The 20,529-nt window shown below is 38.3% G+C and overlaps 2 protein-coding genes across 2 annotated transcripts in view; both read left to right on the top strand.

Moving 5' to 3' along the window:
* The window catches only part of LOC108252953, a 5,098-nt gene extending 3,110 nt beyond the window's left edge, over positions 1-1,988 (top strand). Inside the window, exon 2 of the mRNA XM_017445995.2 lies at positions 1,587-1,988. Within this exon, the coding sequence (XP_017301484.1) occupies positions 1,587-1,988 (402 nt within the window). The remainder of the gene's footprint in view (positions 1-1,586) is intronic.
* A 13,370-nt stretch (positions 1,989-15,358) lies between these two features.
* Positions 15,359-20,529, top strand: part of LOC103513901 — a 10,180-nt gene continuing 5,009 nt past the window's right edge. Inside the window, exon 1 of the mRNA XM_008478754.3 lies at positions 15,359-15,585. Within this exon, the coding sequence (XP_008476976.3) occupies positions 15,426-15,585 (160 nt within the window). The 5' untranslated portion in view covers positions 15,359-15,425. The remainder of the gene's footprint in view (positions 15,586-20,529) is intronic.

Here is a 20,529-nt window from a genome sequence, read left to right as displayed (position 1 = left end):
TCTTCTTCAATTATAACTAATCACACCTCCGCCATAATTTTTATGCAAGATCAGATCGGAGTTCTCCTCCTTCCCATACGGCGTTTTTTTTTCCAACAAGTACTGGATTTAACCAATAATCGTATATTCTTGTATTTAACTATTTACTCTACCTGGATTTTTAACTTTTTTATATCCTAATATTTCATGGCTTTTTTGTACGTAAAAAGGAGTAAGTTTATTTATCCCACATCCAAATACTGTTGTTCTTCTTCTTGTGTGTTGGTCCATGAGCAACTTATAATTAATTAATGTAATTAATAATTTTCAAGAAATAGATAAGTAACTATTCTTCTTGTATTCACCATTGTCTTCTTCTTCTTCTACACCTTTGCCCACTCAAGGGGCTCGGCGTTTTTCGCCAGCCTCTGCCAGTCAGCCCTGTTGTTCACTTCATCCCCCGTCATCTGTCTTAAGGCGAAGACCGCGTCCGTTGTTCCTCTTCCCGGCATAAAACCAAACTGTTCCTCTGCCTCTGATAAACTTCTGTTTCTCTTCTCAGTCGTTTATCCACTATTCTCTCGTACAGTTTCATCGTGTGGGAAATGAGCTTGATACCACGGTAGTTACTACAGTCTTGGAAGTCACCTTTCTCTTTATAAATCGGGACTATTATACTTTTATCAAATCAAGAATAATAATAAACTGAATATTAAATAAAATAGGTAGGTGGAAGAGGATATTAAAATCGTATGCCAATTAGGTGCCGTTGAAAAAACTAAATCCATATTACGAGAAAAAAGGCGAAAATCACAGTCCGAAAAGATAACTTGTGACAAAAGTAAAGAAAAAACAACCAAAAGTGCTACAAGTCATGGTTCTGTTGTAACACAGGTCACTGCTCATTTGTGACAGCTCCTTTTATAGCAACATTCCATTGACGTAACTTCTGAACATTCCATTGACGTAACCTACAGTTGAATTTTTAACGTTATCGATTGTAGGTACCTACATGATGAAAGCTGAAAAAATGCTGCGTACAGTGTTTTTTTGTCACCCTTAAATATGTAGGTAATGTCGTTTATATTTTACTTGTAAGATTGTAAGTAGATCTAAAATAACCCTTGGGCTATGATTTCAGAGAGCAAGCCAACCATTTCATTCGAAACAATCACAGAGTCATCACATCACGAGAAAAACGAGAATATTCTCACAACATCAAGTACAACGAACGACACATTCAGAAACTTGTGAAGAAGGCGATTAAGTCCAATTTCTACAGAGAGTAACAGTAAATCCCCTAAATCCCCGTGAGAAGGTTCAAGATAGGCCCCATTTCGTCGTCCTTTATGGCAACTTACTACGGCACCTCCCCCCTGTTTCAGAGCTGCACCAACAGACACTTGGGTGGCACCTCGTCTTACCCCGGGAGCAATAATGCATATCCAGGATAATAAAACCCAACTAAATATAGGTTCCGTCCGATTAAGTACAATTTCTATAGAGAGTAACAGTAAATCCCCTAAATCCCCGTGAGAAGGTTCAAGATAGGCCCTGTTTCGTCGTCCTTTATGGCAACTTACTACGGCACCTCCCCCCTGTTTCAGAGCTGCACCAACAGACACTTGGATGGCACCTCGTCTTACCCCGGGAGCAATAATGCATATCCAGGATACGACTATTCGCCCCACCAGTACAACCAGTCTTGGAACCAATACAATGAGACTTCCAGTGGCGGCTTTGGCCGGAGTTTTCAGAACTACAGTTCCCGGTTTAGTCTGTACTATGGAGCGACACCTCTAAGTAAGAGTTTCTCCAAGCAGTCTCCTTGGACCATGAATTTCCCGGAATCCGCGGCTCGAGTGAAGAGTTTGGATTCGCGGAATTCCGAGTACAGTTCGCGGAATTCCGAGTACAGTTCGCGGAATTCCGAGTACAGTTCGCGGAATTCCCACAATGTAGAGAGAGCTGGAAGACAGTCATGTGATGACGGTGATTACAGGATGTAAGCAGTCTCCCTGGACCATGAATTTCCCGGAATCCACGGCTCGAGTGAAGAGTTTGGATTCGCGGAATTCCGAGTACAGTTCGCGGAATTCCCACAATGTAGAGAGAGCTGGAAGACAGTCATGTGATGACGGTGATTACAGGATGGACTATGTGTGAGTACCTTTATAAAGACACCCTGTCAATCCTTTCACTATCTTGAGACTTCACGGGTACGGATAATCCAGTGGTAACGCGCATGCTTGCCATGCAGAAGGTCCCGGGTTCGATGTCCACTATCGATAGAAAATTCGCACTCGTATTTTGATTGCAAATATTTCAGCGGGTTACTTTGTGATGTTCTCGTGTTGACCCTGCATCCAAATCGCAAGTATCGTGTCTCTTTTCGCCCATGTGATGAGTGACATACAATGGGATGGGCAAATGGGCATGCTACGGCAGAGACTACACGAGTCTAATGCAGTTGTCTCATGGAAGTACATGTTTTTGTGATGGCACAGAAATACAACCCCGTGGACATCCAGAAACAATGGCCAGGCTTCTGTGGTTACCAGTTTCCTCGGTACACTATGCTTGCTTGCCATGCAGAAGGTCCCGGGTTCGATGCCCACTATCGATAGAAAATTCGCACTCGTATTTTGATTGCAAATATTTCAGCGGGTTACTTTCTGGTGTTCTCGTGTTGACCCTGCATCCAAATCGCAAGTATCGTTTCTCTTTTCGCCCATGTGATGAGTGACATACAACGGGATGGGCAAATGGGCGTCCAGTGGTAACGCGCTTGCTTGCCATGCAGAAGGTCCCGGGTTCGATGCCCACTATCGATAAAAAATTCGCACTCGTATTTTGATTGCAAATATTTCAGCGGGTTACTTTCTGGTGTTCTCGTGTTGACCCTGCATCCAAATCGCAAGTATCGTTTCTCTTTTCGCCCATGTGATGAGTGACATACAACGGGATGGACAATTGGGCATGCTACGGCAGAGACTACACGAGTCTAATGCAGTTGTCTCATGGAAGTACATATTTTTTGTGATGGCACAGAAATACAACCCCGTGGACATCCAGAAACAATGGCCAGGCTTCTGTGGTTACCAGTTTCGTTGGTACACTACGCAAATGGGCATGCTACGGCAGAGACTACACGAGTCTAATGCAGTTGTCTCATGGAAGTACATGATTTTGTGATGGCACAGAAATACAACCCCGTGGACATCCAGAAACAATGGCCAGGCTTCTGTGGTTACCAGTTTCCTTGGTACACTACCTCCTGATGAAGAAGGTTTAGAAATTAGGAGAGAACTGGTGCTCTAGGCTTGTTGTATTTGTTTAAATAGTTTATATCATTAGTTCATCACACATGGCCTAACATGACTAGGGTGTATACAAACAAATAAATATGTAATGTCGTTTATATTTTACTTGTAAGAATGTAAGTAGATCTAAAATAACCCTTGGGCTATGATTTCAGAGCAAATAAATATGTAATGTCGTTTATATTTTACTTGTAAGAATGTAAGTAGATCTAAAATAACCCTTGGGCTATGATTTCAGAGCGGTACACTACCTCCTGATGAAGAAGGTTTAGAAATTAGGAGAAAACTGGTGCTCTAGGCTTGTTGTATTTGTTTAAATAGTTTATAAATCATCAGTTCATCACACATGGCCTAACATGACTAGGGTGTATACAAACAAATAAATATGTAGGTAATGTCGTTTATATTTTACTTGTAAGATTGTAAGTAGATCTAAAATAACCCTTGGGCTATGATTTCAGAGAGCAAGCCAACCATTTCATTCGAAACAATCACAGAGTCATCACATCACGAGAAAAACGAGAATATTCTCACAACATCAAGTACAACGAACGACACATTCAGAAACTTGTGAAGAAGGTAGTGAAGAAACATGTTCGAGAAGAAATCGGTTATAGGAAGAAGAAAGCTGATATCTTCAGGAAGCCATCGAAAGAGGAAAGGATGAATGAGGAACACAAGAGTACAAGAGGAAAAGACAATGCAAGTATTTCAGGAAAAACTAGTAGCACTAAAATTAGTCAAACACCAAGTACAAATAATTCCGATAGAATAGAGAATGTTAAAACTAGTCAGAAATCTAGTGTAGGTTCAAAAAACAATTCAGACAAAGTCAATAGCACCGAAGTAAGTCAAACATCTAGTGTCAATAAAAGTAATTTTAACAAAAACGATAACAGCAAAACCGTTCAAAAATCTAGTTCAATGAGTGAAAATCATTCAATCAAAAGTGATAGTACAAAAAACATTCAAACATCCAGTGAAAACAGTTTAAACAAAACAGATAATATCAAGCCAAGTGAAAATCATTCCAACAAAATAGAGAGCAGAGTTGAAGTAAGTCAAAAATCTAGTGTCAATAAAAGTAATTTTAACAAAAACGATAACAGTAAAACCGTTCAAAAATCTAGTTCAATGAGTGAAAATCATTCAATCAAAAGTGATAGTACAAAGAACATTCAAACATCCAGTGAAAACAGTTTAAACAAAACAGATAATATCAAGCCAAGTGAAAATCATTCCAACAAAATAGAGAGCAGAGGAGTACATTATGAACCAAGCAAAATGGCAAATAAAGGAAATATTAGAAACCGGTGGGATGTAACGCCTGAACTGCCTAAAGAGAGGGTTGAAAATGGAAAAAGCGGTTACGAAACAAATGGAAATGATAATGTACTTCGTGAAAATGATCCTAGTACAAAAACCAATATAGACAATGAGATGAGAAATGAGATAGCCAAATCTGATAACAGTGGTAGCTGTGAGACTACTAATGTTTCAAAAGTAGCTAAAAGTGTAGAATCCACTGCAATTGATAAATCTAAAACAAAACAACAAAACTCAAGTAGTAAGAAGGAGTACATTATGAACCAAGCCAAACGTGTTTGGCAAATAAAGGAAATATTAGAAACCGGTGGGATGTAACGCCTGAACTGCCAAAAGAGAGGGTTGAAAATGGAAAAAGTGGTTACGAAACAAATGGAAATGATAATGTACTTCGTGAAAATGATCCTAGTACAAACACCAATATAGACAATGAGATGAGAAATGAGATAGCCAAATCTGATAACAGTGGTAGCTGTGTGACTACTAATGTTTCAAAAGTAGCTAAAAGTGTAGAATCCACTGCAATTGATAAATCTAAAACAAAACAACAAAACTCAAGTAGTAAGAGTATGGAAAACATTGATGTATCAAGAGAAGTTCCAAACGAAGTGAAAACCAATACTACAAGCCGAGATAACTGCACAGATTGTAAACAAAATAGAACGGGATCAAATGATGATAGATCCATTACTACAAGCCGAGATAACTGCACAGATTGTAAACAAAATAGAACGGGATCAAATGATGATAGATCCATTATTGATAATGAACCAGAAATCAAGTCAACTAATGAAAAAGAAGCAAAGATCAACGCTAAAGATAAAAGCAACATGGACTGTGAACTGACAGGTGACCATGTAAAACTCAAAGATGACGCAAAAAGTAAAGAGAGTAAAGGAGAAATAAATCCATTATTGATAATAAACCAGAAATCAAGTCAACTAATGAAAAAGAAGCAAAGATCAACTCTAAAGATAAAAGCAACATGGACTGTGAACTGACAGGTGACCATGTAAAACTCAAAGATGACGCAAAAAGTAAAGAGAGTAAAGGAGATGAAGAGGATATTAAAATCGTATGCGAATTAGGTGCCGTTGAAAAAACTAAATCCATATTACGAGAAAAAAGGCGAAAATCACAGTCCGAAAAGATAACTTGTGACAAAAGTAAAGAAAAAACAACCAAAAGTGCTACAAGTCATGGTTCTGTTGAAGCTGGAAGTAAGACTCCTACATCTGAAAATAGCCAGAGCACAAAAGATAACCGTAATGAACAAAAGGAGAGTGGAACAGAGAACACTACCACAGCTGAAAACGAAAGAGTTGAAAGTAATTCAACAGATTTAGAGTCAAACATGGATGCGATTACTAGTAATATTCCAGATGAAGACAGTACAAACTATTTAACTCCAAGTGAAATCAATCGTGAAAAAACAGAGAACAATAAAATACTTGGAAAGGACGACAAAAAGGAAGAAAAATCAATCATCAAAACATTGTTAGTACACGAGGATGATACGAATGAAGAATTACCATATATCGAATCAAAAGAGGTGATTCTCAATGAGGTCATATGTACAATTGCAGATGAAATAACCAACGAGACGGAGCATTTGAAGAGCCAAGTAGATACTGCTGAAAAGAAGGATGCCAAATGAAAACTGGTGTTTCTAATGAAAGTGAGAAAACTGCAGAGAACAAAAATTTCAGTGTTCATTCTACCCGCCAGAGTGTGACATTGAAACCAATACTGAAAAGAAGATCATCATTATCTGATAGCAAAAGTATCACCACTACTAACCAAGCTCCTCCTAGGCGACATAGTACTTACCTGGATTGGAAACTGCAGAAAATGTCGAACGGCTCGAATACAATTGATGCATCTAGTAGTAACTCAGATTCAATGGAGAAAACGAAGGATTTGATGCCAAAACACACATTACCATCTCTTCCTCGCAATTGTCAGAACAACAATGCAAAAAGTCTTACAAACAAAGAAAGTTCAAGTAATAAAGAAATCAAGCACGTGTCTTTCCGAAGCAGTCTAGTTGATATCATCAATCCTGAACGAAGTACAAACATAGTGGACAGTAACAGCAATAACACAACTGAACGTAATGGCTCCACTCTAAAAAATATCAAATCAGACCAGAATAGAAATCACAACGTTCGTGAGATAACAGCGGTACATCCTCAAACTAACGAAGAAACAAATAGATCTGACAAAGGAGAAATAATTACCAACAAGTGTAAGTGGGGACTACAGAACTATATCAGGCTGGGACAAAATCCTGAGAAAACCAAAGTAGTTACGGCTTCAAAAATAACAAAAGGCAAAAGACGCGTGTCAAGAGTCAATGGAACAGCAGATGATCAGAATAACTCCAACAACAATGACTGCAGAAGCAAATCCAATCTAACACTAGAAGAATATCTTCAGCGAAAAAATTGCAAGGACGTGGAACAGACTTTGGAAAATCCTGTCGAGACAAAAAACAGCAATGAAACTGAGTTGAAAGATAATGGCTCTAATAACACTGAAGTGGGAAAAGAAACAGGTGTAACTTCTAAATACTCATCAATCCAAGATTACATTGTAAAACAATCGCAAACTTCACCTTCGCAAACTTCTCTTGAACATGTACCAAAAATTTCAAATAATAATCAAAAACCCACAGGATGTCCAATTGAAAAAGAAAATGACAATAAAGTCAAGCGGAAAGAACATGGAAGTCAACAAAAACTTGTGCAAATAAAATCACAGGCAACCAAAAGTAGCCCAAATATCCCTAACAAACCTACTAATCAGTTGGTGTCCTCTTCTCTGAAAGACAAAGTTGTACAAAAAATATCATTTGATCCTCGACAAAAATCAATCTCTAATAATACGTTTAAAAACAATTTAAAAGAAAAGGCTTCTTTGGCGATTCCCATGGAACCAAAAAAACCGAGCCATCACCTTCCTAATTCTATTCGTCAGCCAATAAAATCAGCAAGTCACAAATCATCTTTACATGGTGATCATTTGAAGAAAAAACTTCCTGAGAAAAATTTGACGAACTCTAGACTTGACACAACCACTGTTAGTAATCAACGTGAAAAGATGGATTCAGATCCAAAAGGAGTACCAACTTTGCCAGTCAATAAAATCCCCACACCTGTCGTGGAGTTATTGAAACGCAAACCCATCATTGAAGATAAAGGAACAGATAAACATTCGCTTTCTGCTTGTAAACCAGCTAAACACGTCTCCCATGAAAGAAAAACATCTCAATCACATAGTGTCCCGAAACCAAAAGAGTTTCCAGAGAAGAGGCAGCCTAACCAAAAAATAGCGGTGGATTCAATCGACATCCAACAAGGAAAAGTAAATTCTGAGTTACCTTGTCTTTGGTCTAAAAACGAATCAACTTTGACACCGATCACCATTCCTGCAGTGGTTGTTGAAGATTCTCTGAAATCCAAAGAGGTTGCTAGAGAAATTGGTTCTAAAAACAAAACAACTTTGCCAAACATCACCATTCCTGCCGCTGAAGATTCTCTGAAATCAAAAGAGATCGCTAGAGAAAAAGAAACGGTCGAAGAACCTTACGAAGCTCCCAAATCACCCAAAAAAGAGCTAGATGACATCCAACTCCCTCCATCAATCACGGGAAATCAGTTAGCACCGAATGCTGCTCCTGTAACTGCTAATACATCCGAAGAACCACAACCCGAAATTGCAACAACAGTTTTGGAAACCGCCCAAGAAAACATTGTACCCAAAGAGGAATCTGAGGAAACTTTACCCAATACTGAAGTGGAAAAGTCTATTATCTCTGAAAATCATACACAGCAAACTGAAAATCCATTAAAATCGCCCAAAAGACCATATGAAGATGTTTCTGGAAATGAGCCGAAAAGAATCTGTGTAGAAACAACAAGACCGAGTGAACTTGTTGAAAGTCATCTTGGCATGGACTGTCCCTTATTAACTCCTGAGGTCGAGCTAACCACTGAAGCTTTGTTAACTAAAGCTCAACTTGACTATGAGAGGCATAGGCAGGAAGAACTTGCTAACTGTCCTACACTTACATCTGCATTCCAAACACCATCGGCTAAGGAACCTCCAGTAACATTACGAATATTAACACCTAGGGAAATTGTTCAAAGATATCTTAAGGAGACTGATTCCTCGGGGATAGATAGTGCAGACAAAAGCATTCAGGATGCTAGTCTAAATTCCATCACAGGAAATGATCAGTTTCCAAACAATCAGGTGATTCCAAGAAATCTAGTAAACTCTAATGAGAACAATCTGTCAAGTGGTGTCGCAACGGCTATCAACAATAATAAAAACAATCGTCGCCCTGAGTATTTGAACGCAAGTGGGAATTTTATTAATGTCCCCCCTGCCTCATCTCAAGCTTTGAACAGTGCAAACTATGCGATTCCAAGCTTACCAAATGACTTGCCTTTCAACAGCCGAAGTATGCATCCAACGGTACTGACTACGAATGTACCTTCGTCTCTTACAACAGAAAAGCCCAAAAAGAAGCGAGAGCCCAAAAAGAAGCCAGCTGCTAATAAAACACAGAAGAAGCAAGTTGCTACCAATAATCGTCATCCTAGTGTCCAGTTACCGTACAGTAGTGATCCTGGTGCACCTAGCAGTCAATGGAATGCTCAAGCTAGACACATCAGAGCAAACTCTGCTGATGAATACATTTCACTTGAACAATGGGTAGGACAGAACCGTACCAGTGCAGGAGAACTAAATAGCTATCTGCAATCATATGCAGAGTATTTGAAAGCTAGAAGTATGACAGAAGGTCAGAATATGGAAGGCATGTACAGCATCAATAATAGAAGTCAAAATGTAGATCCTACCTCACATAGTCAATCCTATCGTGACAACGGATTGAACCCTGGTGTTCAAAACAGACCAATGGCACCTAATGTCAACCCAAGTAACTTATCTGATAGACGATACAGACATGAAGATTACGCAGCAATGAAAAATAGTATGTGGTTGCCAAATACGCTTAGTTGTCAAACAAGTGCCCCCGGTCAGAATGAACCTCAATCCTATCGTGACAACGGATTGAACCCTGGTGTTCAAAACAGACCAATGGCACCTAATGTCAACCCAAGACATGAAGATCACGCAGCAATGAAAAATAGTATGTGGTTGCCAAATACGCTTAGTTGTCAAACAAGTGCCCCCGGTCAGAATGAACCGACTGCCATGGTTGCACATAATCCAAATGAACACGTTCACACTCCACAACACACCAGTCAAATGACCTCATCACCACTCGATTTACGCTATCAAAATTACAACACTGGAACGCCACAAAACACACGAAATCCCATCCTACAAGTCAGTTCAACACAAAATTCAACCTTTGCACACCACCAGAACATGGCTAACTTGCCGATGTCAAATAATCCTCCCTATGGAAATAGAGGTGATTTACGCTATCAAAATTACAACACTGGAACGCTACAAAACACACGAAATCCCATCCTACAAGGCAGTTCAACACAAAATTCAATCTTTGCACACCACCAGAACATGGCTAACTTGCCGATGTCAAATAATCCTCCCTATGGAAATAGAGGAATAGGGACAGTCCAACATAATGCACAAACTGCAAATCCGCAGAATTTTTGTTCATATTATCCAACAAATACAGGCACTCTTCAAGCGCACAACCAAGGATCAACCTCCTATAATAATGCTTCATATCAAAATGTAAATGGCACAATGCTTCAGAGCAACATACAAATGTGTGCCTCACAAATAAATCAACCAAGACCAGAATGGAAACGTTCACACTCCACAACACACCAGTCAAATGACCTCATCACCACTTGACTTACGCTATCAAAATTACAACACTGGAACGCTACAAAACACACGAAATCCCATCCTACAAATCAGTTCAACACAAAATTCAACCTTTGCACACCACCAGAACATGGCTAACTTGCCGATGTCAAATAATCCTCCCTATGGAAATAGAGGAATAGGGACAGTCCAACATGATGCGCAAACTGCAAATCCGCAGAGTTTTTGTTCATATTATCCAACAAATACAGGCACTCTTCAAGCGCACAACCAAGGATCAATCTCCTATAATAATGCTTCATATCAAAATGTAAATGGCACAATGCTTCAGAGCAACGTACAAATATGTGCCTCACAAATAAATCAACCAAGACCAAATGTAAATACTGAAACACCACTTAATCCGGTTCAAATGCCCGGTTCACAAATGAATGCGAACTATCAAAATTCAAATCCGTTCAACTATCAGAACACGAGTCAAGTTTCCACAGCATATGAATCCTACCAAGAAAATCATGGAGCTATTCAAAATAACACTCGCTTTTTGTCACATAATCAAAATGCTACTTCTCAAATCTGTTCTTTATATCAAATGGTTCATGGAAACACCAATCAAAACATGAGTCAAGAATCATTTCATAGTTCCTATTCAAACGTAAACCCATCAACAAATCAAATAGCATATCAATTATGAATCCTACCAAGGAAATCATGGAGCTATTCAAAATAACACTCGCTTTTTGTCACATAATCAAAATGCTAATTCTCAAATCTGTTCTTTATATCAAATGGTTCCTGGAAACACCAATCAAAACATGAGTCAAGAATCATTTCATAGTTCCTATTCAAACGTAAACCCATCAACAAATCAAATAGCATATCAACCGCCTCCATCATATTCAAACAGACCAATGTCTGGATCACACATGGCTCCAACTAATCAAACTGGAAGCGTACAGAATACAAATCAAGTGCCTGCTTCACAAATCAGCTCTACTTATGGAAATTCAAACGGAGTGCTCCATAACATGCAGATGCCACGAGTTTTGCCTCATCAGAATATAAATGGGCAAAGTATGCCTCAAGTAAATAATAATGCACACAATATGACATCCAGTATGGTATATAGCGATCCGGGGAATTATAATGCACAAATCCATCAGAACATGGTAAACTCTCAACAGAATGCTATGTCAGCACAAACCACTCCCTGTCAGAAAGGCAAAGCTCGGGCACCGAAAAATAAAACTGTGAAGCAGGCAACTCAGACGATTCAAAATTCACACTCCAATCTTCAGAACGGACAACCATCGTCAATATCTGTTTCAACTCCTCAAAGATCTCCTCATGACAGCAATAGAAGTACGATACAACCTCAACCCCGGAAGTCTTTGGGGAAGGACGCTTGGGTTTTGAAATACTTGCTCGAAAAGGGACAGGCAGTTGAAACAACTGACCCGATGCAGACAACATGCTTGGGAAATGCACAACAGGTTTCGAATCCAAGTGACACCTCTCTAGCACCTACATCTGCACAACCTCAACCCCGGAAGTCTTTGGGGAAGGACGCTTGGGTTTTGAAATACTTGCTCGAAAAGGGACAGGCAGTCGAAACAACTGACCCGATGCAGACAACATGCTTGGGAAATGCACAACAGGTTTCGAATCCAAGTGACTCCACTCTAGCACCTACATCTGTGGAAACAACGAATAGTACATTCATCACGAATACTACTCCATCTAAAGCCCAGCCTGAGACAGTATCGGACACAAGTTCAAAGTCAGCCAGCAAATTGCTGTACTCAACCTTTGAGGAATGGTTAAACATGTGCTTCACTGAAACATTAATAGCTACTAGACCCGTCTATCAACCAAGGTCTGTAGAAAAAGCCTCTGAAGAACAGGACAAATTTCTTGTGGAAAAGTCTCCCAGTAATACAGATTCTTCAAATATAGATTTGGACGAATGTGTCCAAGTTGAAATCATACACGAGAACATGAGAACGTCATCAGAAGAAAGCATGTCTAGTGCCAAACAAATTCCAAATAGCGAACAAGTTCCGACAGTGCATACGTCAACAGATTTGATTCTAAATGAAAAGAATGGCGAGCTAGAGAACCCACCCGAAAAGGAAATCGATGGTGCTGAGTCAGTAAAAAAGAAAAACAGAGTCAAGCATAGTAATCTTGTGAAAGACAAGTCAGCAAACTGTAAAGAAAAAGAATCTCCTAAGAAACAAGATAAACAGAAAGTAGCGGAAGATACGAGAAAAGAGCTGGAACCCAAACGGAAACAAGATACACATAAAGTAGCGGAAGATACGAGAAAAGAGCTGGAACCCAAACGGAAACAAGATACACATAAAGTAGCGGAAGATACGAGAAAAGAGCTGGAACCCAAACGGAAACAAGATACACATAAAGTAGCGGAAGATACGAGAAAAGAGCTGGAACCCAAACGGAAACAAGATACACATAAAGTAGCGGAAGATACGAGAAAAGAGCTGGAACCCAAACGGAAACAAGATACACATAAAGTAGCGGAAGATACGAGAAAAGAGCTGGAACCCAAACGGAAACAAGATACACATAAAGTAGCGGAAGATACGAGAAAAGAGCTGGAACCCAAACGGAAACAAGATACACATAAAGTAGCGGAAGATACGAGAAAAGAGCTGGAACCCAAACGGAAACAAGATACACATAAAGTAGCGGAAGATACGAGAAAAGAGCTGGAACCCAAACGGAAACAAGATACACATAAAGTAGCGGAAGATACGAGAAAAGAGCTGGAACCCAAACGGAAACAAGATACACATAAAGTAGCGGAAGATACGAGAAAAGAGCTGGAACCCAAACGGAAACAAGATACACATAAAGTAGCGGAAGATACGAGAAAAGAGCTGGAACCCAAACGGAAACAAGATACACATAAAGTAGCGGAAGATACGAGAAAAGAGCTGGAACCCAAACGGAAACAAGATACACATAAAGTAGCGGAAGATACGAGAAAAGAGCTGGAACCCAAACGGAAACAAGATACACATAAAGTAGCGGAAGATACGAGAAAAGAGCTGGAACCCAAACGGAAACAAGATACACATCACGAAAATTCAGTTTGTTCATATCTATCTGTTCAAGTTTCCTGAAGACTCACTCCAGCATTTCGTATTTTGTTTGGAGTTCTCCTTTCTTTTTCTTTGCTTGCTCAAGTTTTTTGAATGTTTGATGCAAGTCATTGCAAGTCAGGTTATTGTAGTTTCTACTTAATTTGGTGCTCTCTCACTTTTTTACTTTTTTTACTTGCTCAAGTTTACTTAGCTTCCTCCTTATTATTATTTTTTCTTTTTGACACATATGTACATATTTTCTTCTTTCCATTTCAAGATTTTAAATATTCTTCAATGAGGACCGCACGAAAATTCAGTTTGTTTATATCTGTTAAAGTTTCCTGAAGACTCACTCCAGCATTTCGTATTTTGTTTGGAGTTCTACTTTTTTTTTTCTTTGCTTGCTCAAGTTTTTTGAATGTTTGATGCAAGTCAGGTTATTGTAGTTTCTACTTAATTTGGTGCTCTCTCACTTTTTTACTTGCTCATGTTTACTTAGCTTCCTCCTTATTATTATTTTTTCTTTTTGACACATATGTACATAGGTATTTTCTTCTTTCCATTTCAAGATTTTAAATATTCTTCAATGAGGACCCATCAAAAGCTTATATGACAATTGTTCACCTATTTTAACTTGTAGAATTAAGTTTTATAGTTAAGATTTATTATTGATCTCAGATTGATTTAAGTTTAGTTTATTATTCGTCCTTTGTACGGGACCACCACACACACACACACAAACACACCCCCCCACACACCACACCCATCACACACCCACCACCACACACACACCACATACATCCCACCGCATACACCCACCACACACATCCCACCACACACACACACACACACACACCACCACCACACCACACACAACACACACCACGCACACGGTCGCGATACGCGCTCCCTGACATGTCCCACAGAGCAGCATAATAGGCATAACTTTGAACCGCCGCCATTTTGAATCAGGATGAAATGTGATAATTTTAAGTAGCCTGCACAGGAAATGATCAGTTTCCAAACAATCAGGTGATTCCAAGAAATCTAGTAAACTCTAATGAGAACAATCTATCAAGTGGTGTCGCAACGGCTATCAACAATAATAAAAACAATCGTCGCCCTGAGTATTTGAACGCAAGTGGGAATTTTATTAATGTCCCAGGAGGTGGTCTGGATGTCCTCTTGGTTGCAACATTGTGAACATTAGCTTCCATGCTAGACCTGGTCTAGGAACATAAAAAAGAATGAAAGAAACAATGATGGTGAAGGCAAAGACTACAAGAATATCAACAAATGATATCAATACGCAATACCCAAATAAGCCTGTATACATCAATGATCATTTAACAAAGTACAGAAAGCAAATCATGTTTGAGGCGAGAAGATTGAAGAATGAAAAGAATTACAAGTTTCTTTGGAGTAGAAATGGGAAAATATTCATCAGAAAAGATGAAAATAGTGTTGTCATCAATTTGAATAATCTAGATGATTTGAAAAAAATTGTCTAGGGACAAATCACACACCACCCACCACACACACACCACCACACTAACACCCATCACACACACCCACCCACCACACACATACACGCACACGGTCGCGATACGCGCTCCCTGACATGCCATTTTGAATCAGGATGAAATGTGATAATTTTAAGTAGCCTATGTCACCCCGAGTACTCTTCTTAACAACCAAAAAAACTTATCCAATATCCATACAACTTCCATATAATTATTATACCTAGGTATTTTAATTTGGAGATTTTTACTTTTTTTCTTTTTCAGATTTACTAGAAAATCCCAAAGTAAACAACATTCATTGATCAAAGTATTCTAAACTATCACACCCAGTAATGAGTATGACAGAAGGTGTCTATGTGTGTGTCAAGGGAACTCTGTATGGCTCTGATTGTGCCACTTTTGGACTGACGGACAAAGAAGTAACGGCATTGCAGTCCAGATTCCCAAACTCAACCAACAGTATTCAAGTAGTGAATGGCAGCTATATGAAAGGTAACTAAAACTTTTAAGCATATAAATTTTAATCCAAAACATGAAATAAAAATTCCTCCTTCACAAAAAAAATAATAATTATAATAAAAAATAATATAAAAATAAATCTGTTATTATAAAGATATATTTTTTATTTATTTAGTCATTCTATCTGATTCCAAGGCAGCTATCCAGTCAATTACTAATTGTAGCGAAGATCCTTCAGTAGAAATTAGAGAGATCCGATCAATAATAAAACAGCTTCAAAATCAGAGGAAATCTATAGCCTTGCAATGGGTCCCCGCTCATTGCGGCCTCGCAGGAAACGATAACGCCGACTATCTGGCCAAAAAAGGAACAAGCATCCCCTTTTCAATTACGCCAAAACTTCCCTATGAATCGGCAAAAAGACTAATTAAATCTAAATTCAAGATCAAACACAACAAAAGACTGCGTAACGAGGGACAAGGAAAAAAGTGGCAGCAAATACTTAACAACCATGACATCATCCCTAATCTACCGAGAAAGGCCGCTGTTGCTCATTTTCGACTGCTCACTGGGCATGACTGTTTGGCTGAACATCTCCACCGCTTTGGTCTAAAAACCTCTCCTATTTGTTCCTTATGTTCCTTAAACACAGTCCTATGAACTCAGTTCATCGCTGAACTCCTGTCCCTGCCTTGGAAGCCAGCATGACATTGTAGGGTAAATATTGGGAGCCCCAGACGGTAAATGGACCCTACGTAAGAGTCAAAAACCCGCATTTGGCTGAACCAACAACAACACAACCAACACCAACCCATAATTTCTTGAAGCGCGCGTGTAAGCTACATCACATTTCAATTTTACACAATATTTATTTAAATAGTTCTCTATTACTTACTCTTCGTCCCTATTTTATTTTATTTAGGTGGATTTTGCAGCAAGTGAGTTTCAGCGTCGGTTTCACATTAGTGCAGATGATCCAGGAGCCCCAGGCTAAGGGATAGCTCTCCCCTCAATTCTAGCTCAGTAAGTAACTAATATCCGTTGATCAAATGTGAAAGTTCTTTTTGTGTGGTACCTAACGAGATTTATGTAGAGAATTCTTTTAAAACATTGTACCAATAGAATTGCTGTGACGTCACCATTTTGTAAAGTGTGAATTGGAATGTCTATTCTCTTAAGAACCGCAGCCCTGGTAAGACAAAAATAATATACTGGATTTTCAATTTTTTCCCTAGAAAACTAACCTACCTGTTTTTTTATTATTATTATTATTATTGTATTTTTATCACTGCATGTTTTCAATCACAACCATCGAAAGCTGTAATAATGGCGAAATAAATCCCTGGATTACTTTTGATTACCTCCCCTCTACACTTCTTCTTCTACCCACTGTAAATCAACGAATTGGAGATATTCAAAACCACTTTAGATTCCCGATGGACGCCCCCCTGATATTATCTTACTAGGTATTGAGCTTCATCCGTCTACCATGTTTTTGCAACGAATGCTGTATGTTGGGCATGCTGCAATGATAAATTTTAACCCTCTCAGGGATGCAATGTTTGCCAAACTTCGAGAAAAATAATTTCGGTGATTGTGATGCCTTCCTCCCTGGGAGAGGGACGAGTGAGGAGAAGAAGAATCGCCAGGTAAGTAATAATGGCAACAATTGTAAATCACAGTAACAAGTATTTTTGGAACACCTGTAAATCATATGTATCCTTGGTAAGAATCCCAAACCTGACCTTTTTCATGATTGGATGTGGTAAAGGGTCCTGTTATGTACAAAATTAGTAATATAAATCTCATGTACTGTAACAAACAAAAACTATAACTTATGTTCAGAGTATCGAACTGCTGACAGTGGAGGAGAGGAGGGGAACACCCACATCAACGTGTAGAGTTCCCCGGCACTGATAATAATAAACCACCCACTTCTACTGAGAATAATCTACTACGGGACCTGTAAGTACCTACCAACATTTGTATTAAAACGTACAAAATGATGGAAAGTTAATTTTCCACCTTGGAACTATTTTTTCGGAGTTTAACTTCAGATTGGGATTTCTACCCAACTTTTTACCCGTAGAATCGATCTTTTATTCATATTTTTATCCAATGCATTTTTTTTCTTTTTTTTTTTTTTTTCAAAAAATTATAGGGGTGGGGCCACGGGAATTTGAAATCTTAATATCTCGTTAAGAAACCCTCCCCTAAGGTTTTAAACACCTCTACATAATGTACATATGTGTTGGGTAACTATCTCTCTCTCTGTCCCTAGGCCTGAGGAGCAGTACCGAGTGTGCCCCATTGACCCCAGTGAAGTCTACCCTACAGGGGTGGTCCATACAGGCTGCCTCCCTATACGCCGAGTGTTCTTTCCCCCATTGATCATAACCAGAAGCAACACCTGGTGGATACGGCAAGGTTAGTTGAGTATTTTTTATATATATACTTATTCATTATTTTTCTTTAATGGAGGTTTGATAGAGGGGCCCTATCACCAACGGATGTCCCATCAACCCCCAAATCCCCCGAAGATAAGGACAGGATGAAATCCGCCCCCGGGCCGAGAATCGAACCCCGCGGCTAGCGGCTTACAGACAGGCCCTACCTCAAGCTGAGCCTGGCAAGTTTTAGCTCTTTCATCGCCAGCGAAAAGCTAGCGCTCCCCCCGTTTATACATCATCCCCACGAAAATCTACGCGCCTTCCCCTGTTTAATACATATTTTCTTGTGTCCAAGTTTGCTTGTAGAGGGGGGGGGGGGGGGGTGGGGGGGTTGGTTGTAAAAAACCTGAAATTCATTTTTTGTAGTTAGTGTATTTTAATTAATCATCATCGTTTTTTAAACAATAATATTTTTTTGGTACAAGGGGTATTTCCCTTAACTTAAAATTGCTTCTTGAAAGATCTATTTAATCCTTTTCTTAATTTCTAAGGTTCCGGCGAGTTCCGAAATTCAGAATGCTAAAGTCCCGGTAGCCTTGGTTACTGAATTGCCAGCGCAAGTTTGGCCTCTGAAGGATGAACTGGTTGGCCAACTCCCTGAAGGATGGAGGAAAACGGGTCAATACAGAGGAGGAAATATCTTCAAATAGATTCAAATAGTGAGTAAAAAACGGGCCGCAAGGTTCAACGGTTTTTTGACCCGAATTACTAACCAGGGTTTAAAACGCGACCCTGGGAAAAACTGAAAGTTTTTTATGGAAAATCTTTGAAAAAATCGCCAAAAAATTGAAAATGTTTCCAAATTTAAATTCAATTTTTTTTTTCCCGAATGGAAAGTCATGGTTTGCCCACCGGTTTCAAAATTTAAATTGTTTTTAAATTCAAGTTTTTTTCCGAAAACGGCCCTGCCCCCGGGCGGGCATTCCCCCTCATATTCTTGACGTTTCCTGCATAAATTCATATTGTTTTTAAAAATGAAAAGGGGGTAATTCTTACTGAATTTTTTAAGCACTCCCCCCCGCCCGTAAAAATGTTTATGGAACTCATGAAAAATTTTTCTGTTAAATAGTCCATGGAATTTCCAATCCTGTTTGAAAGCCGTGTAAACCTGTTAACTATGTTAAGATTTAACTATAGGTAGGTCTATATAAATTAATTATTATATTCATAAATTAATTATCCGACGCCCGACCCTCTTTTTCAACTGCTTTCTGAAAAAATTTTATGGACTTCAAAATTAGTGGTGTTTGGGTTCATATAATACGTTACGGAAAAAATAGGAGAAGAGATGAATGAAAATTTTGTTTTTTTTCCCCATTAATAATAAATATAATAATTAATTAACAATTTTGGTCTAGTAATTGTTATGCTTACCCCCCCGAAATATTGTTTTTTTACCTTGAAATCATTAATAAACACATATGTATAAGACCTGTATTTTTTTTTATATTCATTACATAAAGTTTACATTAAGAACATAGGATCATGAAATTCTGATTTTGTTAATCTTCATGGAACGATAAAAAAATTATTCAGAATTTTTAACTTTCTTTTCCTTTTTTTCAATGGTTAACATGGAAACGATTTATATTCGGTTTCTTTACCATTTTAGAAAAATTGTCTGTTTACTTTTTTATTGTTATCTGTCAAAGCTTCAGGTTAAACTGTTGGGGTTTGGGATTTTTGTTTGATTTCACACGAGGATCACAAATGAAGGATCCCTTAGACTTTTTAAATCCTCAAAATAAGCCGCCTGTTTAAGTTAACAAGACCCCTTATACATTTTAATTTTCTCAATACAGGTGTTCCACCATGTAATGTATCTCTCTCCAATTGCTCAGAATCGTTTTTGGAATTTTTCAAAAAAAAAAACATTTTTTTTCTTTGATTTTGCAAGAATTTAATAATGCCAATGGTTTTTTTTTTTTATTTTTTTTCGAAATTTTCAAGAAAATTCGGAGATTTGGTGGGGTCCATCAATTGAGTTGCACACTGTTTTCTAGAGGTTTATTTTAAAAATTCCAATATTAAACTCTTTTTTTTCCTAGCATTTCATTGTTTCCCCATGGAAATAGAAAGTCCCTTATACCATAATGATTTTCTTTTGAAAAGTTTTTCTGTTAAAGTCATGTTATGTAATTGGTTTGGGGTGGGTGTGGTTTGCAGCCATACATTCCAGATTAATAAGAATGAAATACGAGGTAATTTTTTTGAAAATTTCACTTAGAAACCCGTAAGTTATTCTTAATTCAAGAATTGATTTTTTTTTTTTTTTTTTTTTTTTTTTTTTTTACATGAATTTTTAACGCTAAACGTAGAACAGATAATTATGGAAGGGTTAAAAAGCATTTTTCGATAATTTTTCTTCTGGAAATGAAGAAAATGTTAGCCGTTTTTGAAAATTTTCATGATCTTTTGGAAATTCTTCAATCCAGATTTATTGTCAAGTTAGTTTTGAATTAAAGTAGAAAGTTTATAGCAAATTCAATCATTCATAGGCCCTGTTTTTTTTTTTTTCAAATTTCAC

The sequence above is a fragment of the Diaphorina citri genome, unplaced genomic scaffold (assembly GCF_000475195.1).
Source record: "Diaphorina citri unplaced genomic scaffold, Diaci psyllid genome assembly version 1.1 scaffold1043, whole genome shotgun sequence".
Classification (NCBI taxonomy): Eukaryota; Metazoa; Arthropoda; class Insecta; order Hemiptera; family Psyllidae; genus Diaphorina; species Diaphorina citri.
The sequence above is the reverse complement of the archived record's forward strand: the minus strand, read 5'-3'. Positions and strand labels throughout refer to the sequence as shown.